General features: G+C 45.7%; 1 protein-coding gene across 1 annotated transcript; it reads left to right on the plus strand.

Annotated features, from left to right (window-relative positions):
- Positions 1-447: 447 nt before the first annotated feature.
- Positions 448-6659, plus strand: LOC146348774 (notewaprin-b-like). Its single transcript, XM_084848386.1, has 4 exons — positions 448-590; positions 3858-3983; positions 6210-6354; positions 6522-6659. The coding sequence occupies exons 1-4, from the start codon at positions 503-505 to the stop codon at positions 6529-6531; spliced, it is 369 nt and encodes a 122-aa protein (XP_084704512.1). The 5' UTR covers positions 448-502; the 3' UTR covers positions 6532-6659.
- The last annotated feature ends 1606 nt before the right edge of the window (positions 6660-8265 follow it).

Raw genomic sequence — 8265 nt, forward strand, 5'->3', positions numbered from 1 at the left:
GGGCATCCATAGCCTTGCAGATGGTCCCATTGCTTAGAAAACAGTCTAGAACCTGCTATCACGTTCCCAAAAGGGAAGCGCTCTTGGTGAGAGAGAGTCCATGTCTGTTGGCCAAGGCTGGTTAAGTAATAGGCGTCCCTGTTTCTGACTTGAGGGGAACATATTTCACACCCTTGACGGTTGGCTGCTCCTTGCCTAATAATCCCAACTGTGAGATTGAGCCAACGCACAGGGGATGCAGGTGCTCTGTGCCCCCTCTCCATTTCTCCACGCCGAAGTCTTCAAGCCCAGCTTCCTGTGGTTGCCCTGAGGGGAAAAGCTTTCACAAACTTGACCGTTACATTTCCTTGCCTAATAAACCCGTTGGTTGGATTCCGCAAATTTGCAGCAGTGTGAAGGGGCAAGGATCCAAGGGCTTTATTAGCCCCCTCTCCATTTCTCCACCCCACAGGCTTCGAGCCCAGCTTCCCATCAAGACTGAACGCCAGCTTCGAAGAGCGCCATGAAGACACTGAGCAGCTTGCTTCTTGTGGCTGCCCTGATCTTTTGGGCTGAGCTGCCACCTGCAGCTTTGCAAAAGTTTCCACCAGGTGAGTACAAAATGCAGCTGCCTCAATTTTGGTTTTTCTCAAGAGCACATGGTAACACATTTTGGCTCGGTTTTGAAGAGGGGAACATAATGAGAACATCTGGTAAGTCAAAACCTGGTGTGTAGCTAATTTTCAATCTGCACATTAGTCTGAGAGGTACAGATCCATTCAATCTGTATTGGAATTCACAAGGACCTATCCTGAAAGGTGGCCTAAAAATACTTTTAAATCGATTGAATAAAGATTGAATTCTGCAAGCATCCCTAGTTGAAGCCAGGGTAAGAAAAAACTGCAGGGCGTCATGGTGGGGGACTGCTCTTGTCTCTATACCCAAGCGCAAATTTTGATGTTAAATTTAGACCCAACACACCAAAATTTAGGGTAGATGTGTGAGCAAATGTGGCTGCTCCACTCACATCCAGCTTGGCCCAACGGTTCGTGTTCGGCTAAATTTTCACAGCTGATGAATACCTTATATATTTATTTTCCCTACTCCTGGGATAATAGAAAATTTGGAAACACCTCAATTCCCCCATCCCACCCCACCCCCATGTAGGTGCCACGGTGGCTTAGTGGTTAAGACGCTGAACTGCGGACTGGAAGGTCGGCAGGTCAGCAGTTCGAGACCCGAGTGCTGCGTGACAGAGTGAGCTCCCGTCTTCAGTCCCAGCTTCTGCCAACCTAGCAGTTCGAAAGCAAGAAATTGCAAGTAGATAAATAGGTACCGCCTCGGCGGGAAAGGTAACAGCGTTCCGTGCACCTCGGTGTTCAGTCATGCCGGCCACATGACCACGGAAGCGTCTTCGGACAGCTCTGGCTCTTCGGCTTAGAAACGGGGATGAGCACCGCACCCTAGAGTCGGACACGACTGGTTGGGGACACCTTTACCTTTACCCCACCCCCACACACAACTTACATGTGTCCCCTTTTGTAAATCTTTTCTTAAGGATGAAATGAAGAAAGTGTTGACCAAACTCTTTTCAATAACAGTTGCAAAGTTAGGACAAAAACCTCTTCTCCAACACACCTGATTAATCTTACCAGTAGCATCTTCTAAGATGAGTGGAAGAGAGTAGCTTCAAGAACAATTGGAACAATCTCCTTTTCAACAGACAGTGACATTTCAGGAAGATTGGCTGAAGAGTGAGGGAGATCGGGCACTTATAGGGATGTCAGAGAATTCCTCCACGGATCTCGGTGAGGCTGAATGCCAGTGCATTCGGCCCCCTGAACTCTGTGGCGGAAAGGACTGCCACTCCCCCACCCCCCACGGATCCCCCACGGGACGAGACTTACCTGGGGCGGATGTTCCGGATGGCGGCGGCTCCAGTGGCGGCTTCGGCGGCGGCTGGCCTTCCGAATGGCCGCCGCCACCACCATTTGCTGTCTGTTCCCCCCCCATTCGTGATAGGCTACTTAAAGACTCACGTAGCCTATCATGTCTGGTTTTTTTTAAAAAAACGCATACGCAAATGGAGGCGGCTACGGCCGCCGCCATTTGCATTCCTTATGTTTGGCCATCTTAGTCTACATAAATATTTACATAGACTAAGAAGGTGAAAATAAAGGGGAACGCAAATAGCGTCCGCTACGCTATTTGCATTCCCCCTTATTTTCGCCATCTTAGTCTACATAAATATTTACGTAGACTAAGACGGCCAAAAATGAGGAACGCAAATGGCGGCGGCCATAGCCGCCGCCATTTGCGTACGCGTTTTTGTTTTGTTTTTTAACCCAGACGTGATATGCTACATAAGTCTTTATGTAGCCTATCACGGCTGAATACAGGGACGCAAACGGTGGCGGCTATGGCCGCCGCCATTTGCATTCCTTATGTTTGGCCATCTTAGTCTACATAAATATTTACATAGACTAAGAAGGAGAAAATAAAGGGGAACGCAAATAGCGTCCGCTACGCTATTTGCATTCCCCCTTATTTTTGCCATCTTAGTCTACATAAATATTTACGTAGACTAAGACGGCCAAAAATGAGGAACGCAAATGGCGGCGGCCATAGCCGCCGCCATTTGCGTACGCGTTTTTGTTTTGTTTTTTAACCCAGACGTGATATGCTACATAAGTCTTTATGTAGCCTATCACGGCTGAATACAGGGACGCAAACGGTGGCGGCTATGGCCGCCGCCATTTGCCTCCCTGCTAGCCAGCGGCTGGATGTCCAGCTGCTGGCGGAGCCGGCTGGCAGCTCCGCAGAATCCCCACAGAGCAGAGCCAGCCAGCCAGGATTCCGGGGGGAGGGACGGAGTGCCTCCCCCCCTCCCCAGTGGAACCCGGCAGAGCCAGGTAAGTGGGGTTTCGTACACCCCTGGGCAGTTAACAGAAAAAAGAAAAGAAATCCTGGGTCACATCAAAGGGTTCCCAAAAACATGTGTTAGCAACCTTTTGTGCCCATCATTTGTGAAAAAACTCTGGGCTCCTTATTTTAAAGCTTGCTGTTTTCCTACTCCCTTTATATTGTAGTTGGTGGAATGGCATTTCTTCTTTTTAAATTCAATTAAGTTATTTTAAAAATAATTTTTATTTTATAATGAAAGTCAATGGGAGAATCATAACGCAGCACTTGGAATGTGTGTGTATGTGGGGGGGAATAGCTGCTGTGTGGAGGAAAGGCAGCAGCAGCAGTGAGATTCTTGGACCCGTGGTCAGCCATGATGTGGTGCAATGTCACAAATTGTGCTGGCTTACAACTTACCCTCCATGCACCCACACTTTTCCTGGGGCTTCCAGTCCCAAATCCAGATTGGGAGGAGGGAGTGCCTGGGACCACTGCAAAGATGCTCCACGTTGCCCTGATCCTGTATTGCCTTATGAAGGACCTGAGCTTTACTGTATTGCTGTGGGTGCATGGAGGGCAAGTTGTAAGCAAGCACGATTTGTGACATTGCACAACATCATGACCGATCACGTGGGACATCAGATAAGGCATCAGCCTTCGCTTCCAATTTCCTGGCTTTGTGGAGTTTGGATCAACATGAGATAGCCTTAGCTTCTGGTCTTTTAAACCAGCAGGGTTTTTTTACGAGGGTGTGTGTTTATACACACACACACACACACACACACATTTTTAGATTGAGAGATATTGCAATTTTGGAAACTGTATAGTTTTAAAAATCGCCTCAAAAACTGCATGTCAGATAGAAATATTTAGATAATATTGAACAGCTTAATACCATACTGAATAAGAATGATTCCATAAGTATTTACTTGCTGCAGCAATGGACTATGCTATACCATCTCCTCTTCTTCTAGCAGGCAAGACTGGGATCTGCCCAAGAGATCATCATCTTGGCCCTGCTGAGTGCGAAAATGATTTTTTTTGCCAAGGAAATCAGAAATGCTGCCTTTCTTGTTCGATGCGCTGTGTGAATCCAACAGGTACTTTAGAGACTAAGTTAATTTTTCCTCACAGTAAATGTGGATGGAAATCCAACATCCTGCCCTACTAAGTCCCATACTGCTCTGCCCTTAGTAATGTCCATTACATCAGGAAGAATTTTGAGAACAAAAGTAAATACCCGGTATAAAGAGAACCCAGTTAATGACAAATACAAAAGGAAATAGTCCTTCAAACAATGCATAATTTATAGAACTGACTGCCACGAGCTGTGGCAGGCCCTCATTTATGTGGCTTTAAAAGAGGATCGGACAATTCATGGGGGATAGCTGTTGGAACTGAATATTAGTCATCTGCATCCGGAAAGGACAATTCATCTGAGCAGAGGAAGGAAGCAGAAAGTTACTGGTTGTGACAAGTGCAACCAAAAAGGAATAGATAAATATATGCATTCTAATTTCTCGCTTTTTCCAGTTTTGCTCTATTAAGTGTTCATTCTGCTTCCCCCTTCACATTGCCCAACCCAGGCCATTTACATTTTGAGTCTGCCCAGTTTTGACTAGGCCTTCAACGCAGCCTGCGGAATCTTAGCTCCCTCCCATGCCTTTTGATAGCATCAGGAACTCCCCCACCTCCATCTCTCTCCCTCCATAGTGTTGACTACATAGCTGCTAGTTCAAATCCAAGTGCCACTAAACTAAGCAATATGAATCAGTTGCTTGAATCAGTCCGTCCCATCACATGTAAGCTTGACCCTTGCCCATCTTCGCTAATACGATCTTGCAGGGGTGGATTGGCTGGGTGGGTCCAGGGGTGGTAAATGCTTCGCTCTGTCAGGGGGTGGTGCCTGCTGCCTTGAAAGAGGGTGTAGTGCACCCTGTCCTGAAGAGGACCTCCCTAGACCCAGAGGTGTGTGAGAACTATCACTCCATTGCTAATATTTCCTTTGGGGGCAAAGTGCTTGAGCATGTGGTGGCTGGGAAACTTCAGACGTTCTTGGAGGAAACTGATTATCTGGACTAGGGATGGCGGAGAATTTCTCCCCAAAACTTCGGGGGGCCGAGCGCCAACGTGTTCGGCCCCCCGAACAAGTTTCGGGGAGAAATTCTCCGCACGCCCCCCCCCCGCACCCTCCCCGGGACGGGACTTACCTTTGCCGAATGTCCCTCCCGGCGGCGGGTCTGGCCGGCGGTTCAGCGGGTGTTCGTCCGGGGCAGGAGCGGCAGCCGGTCTTTCGACCGGCTGCCGCCGCCGCCATTCCAATCAAAGAAAAAAAAAAATGCCCCTGTGATAGGCTACGTGACGATTAACGTAGCCTATCACGGCTAGATCTGCAAAGTCAGCCAGGATAGGCTATGTTAATCATCACGTAGCCTATCACGGGTGACTTTAAAAAAAAAAAAGCGCGTACGCAAATGGCGGCCCCCATAGGGAGCCGCCATTCCCGTTCTTTATTTGGTCGCTGTAGTCTACGTAAAGATTTACGTAGACTACGGCGAAAATAAGGGCAACGCTCCCAGTCTCAAAAGGGAGATTTGCAGTCTGAGCAAATGAGTCAGTAGTAGGAATGAATATGATTTTCTACCACCCGAAGAGAGAGTTTGCAGTGACAGTTCTGTCCCCTCCAACTGCTACGTAGTACTCACAATGTGGCTTCAACTTACTTTTTTTATCTAGCGCACCACCGAAAATTAATCTCTGGCTTTGTTAATATAAGTACTGTCATGTCTGTCTGCATTTCTGCTTATGCCACCTCAGGAGCCTGTGTGTTTTGCCAAAGGCAAGAGGCAGATTAGTTACCCCTGGCTTTTGTGTTCTTAGAAATGGTGATCAGCCATTGCTTCTCCTTCCCAGAATGCATCGCTAGGTGTACTCTTATAGCTGCAACACCTACCACTGACTAATTCATCTAAATTGAAAGCTTGCATAATTGTGTGGAATTTTGTGTGGTGCTAATAAAGATATTGCCCGACTGTCTATTTTTTTTCTCCATGGGCCAGTGCAGCTACTTTTGAGGACTTGTGTATATAAACAAAATGTGCAACCACACACAAAACATCCAGTTCCAAGAAAAATTTGCAATTCCAAAAAACATCCCTGCAGTTTAAAAGTCAAGTCATGCAAATGTTGTATTATGTTGATGTAAGAAATGTTTGTTAACAATGTGAAAAGAAAAGTGAGTAGTCCAGGCTCCTGCAAAACCCTAATAATAGCACACTAAATGCTACTGTTTTATTTGTTTATATTGTGGTCATTCTGTGTTACAGAGAGACCTGGAATCTGTCCTCCTGTTCTCCTCGTACAGTGCTTCCAACGTCAAAGAGATCTGTGTTCATCCGACGTCGAATGCCCAGAACCAATGAAGTGCTGTTATCAACCCTGTCATCACCGTTGTATGGATCCCATAAAAAGGTAACTGAATCTGATGTAATTAATCTTCACATAGGAGGAAATTCTACAGGCACTTTCAGGATATCCTTTTGGAGCTTGGCATAAGAACTGCATTACATTGTTTGTGGTAGAACTGTACAAATTAAGGAGATTCATTGAAGTCAATCCCTTTCTTTTTCTTTCTTCAGGGTGAACTAATTTCATGATGAATACCTGAAGTAATCATGTCTTGGAAAACAAATCACTGGATCCCTCTAATGGATGGAAAAGTGATTAATGCAGAATTCTAAATACACACCTGTTTATGCAGCAGCATTTGCAGTCCCAATTACTGAGTCATGATATTTCTTTGCAATTTTAAAAAATTGAGTATAACATTAAGATATCAGAGGGCTTAGAACGATGGAGTTCAGATGTGACCAGAAGATAAATCACCTCTACCATCCTAGCTCACAGTCCAGTCATACTGAAGTATACATATTATGCGAACTCAATAGAAATAGATCAATTAAAACCTATAAATTATGGGTAGCTCAACTGTTGTTCAACCAGCATATGAACAGAAGATAACATTGCCCATAGGAGGTGACACAGGAGAGAGATTGTGCTACTGCCTTCTTCTAAAAGAACTGGGAACAAGCATATGCTATGATCAGTAATTGCCATCTAATGACTGTTTTCCATCCCCTCACTTTCAAGGGGAGAGTGACCTAATATGGGACTAGGGAAAGCTCTGATAGTCCAGCTGGATCTGCTTGGTTTGGCTGTGGTGGCCAAAGTGTTTCTGTCTGGTGGAGAGAGGGGGAGGGGAGGCCCTGTGTGTCTATTACTGAGGGTGATGTTTTGTTTTTGCTTTCTGGACCATTCCTATGGACCATTGCATAGGATAAGTGTCAGATGATTCCCACATCTTGACCACATCTCCCTTTTATACTCATGTGTATCAAATTCCCCTTGAAAAAGCAGTGGAAGCTAATTTCTCAGACCAGATCCTGAGGTTCAGAGCTGATGGGAGTCATCCCTCAAATTAAAAATCAGTTTTCTAAAGGTCCTAACCTCAACGAGCCCACATCAAGATCCAGCTACATTTTATAAAAAGGGGCGCTAGACCCCCAAAATCTCAAAGCAGGCTTCTTATTTCTAGCCACACCCATTATTCCTTTCCTCAAAGTTCAGCTAGATAGCATAGCTTGCTTTTGATAAACATTCTGGGGGGTGTGTGTGTGTGTGTGTGTGTGTGTATTACTGGGTTTGCTTTGCTTTGTGGACCTCTCCCTAGGACCAGTGTCAGATGATTCCCACATCTTGACCACATCTTCCCCTTTCTGCTTAAGTGAATATAGTCTCCTTGCACAAAACAGTTGAAGTACATTTCTCAAACCTTAATGTTGTGGTTCAGAACTGATATGGTTCAGTGGAGACAGACTGGGGAGAGCCAGGTACAAATCCTTGTTCAGCCACTCATTCTTCACCTAACCTACCTCACATGGTTGTTGTGAAGATCAAATGGGGGAGGATCACGTATACTGCCCTGTGCTATTTGCAGGAGGGGGTTGGATAAAAATGCAATAAACACATTGCAGGGCTCAGTCAGCCTTCATTTCATATTCAAATTATGAATTCGTGTTGTAAATGTCCTGACCTTGACCAGCCCACATCAAGATCCAGCTTCCTTTTTACAAAAATGTGCATGAACCCCCATCCCAAATCTCAAGGAAACTTCCATCTTTCTAGCCAGCCCAATTATTCATTCCCTCAAAGTCCAGCTGGATAGCATAGCTTGCTACTGATGAACACTGTGTTTTGTTTCATTTTGTTTAAATTGTATTTCAACAGACTTATTTTATAACTTGTGCCACGTAAAAGCCAAGAAGCATAGCCAACGTGCCTGTAACTGGTCACTGCAACACGCACAAATGGTATCCATACAAG

This window comes from Heloderma suspectum, chromosome 4 (assembly GCF_057233095.1).
Source record: "Heloderma suspectum isolate Gila_16-S chromosome 4, 16-S_ref, whole genome shotgun sequence".
Lineage (NCBI taxonomy): Eukaryota > Metazoa > Chordata > Lepidosauria > Squamata > Helodermatidae > Heloderma > Heloderma suspectum.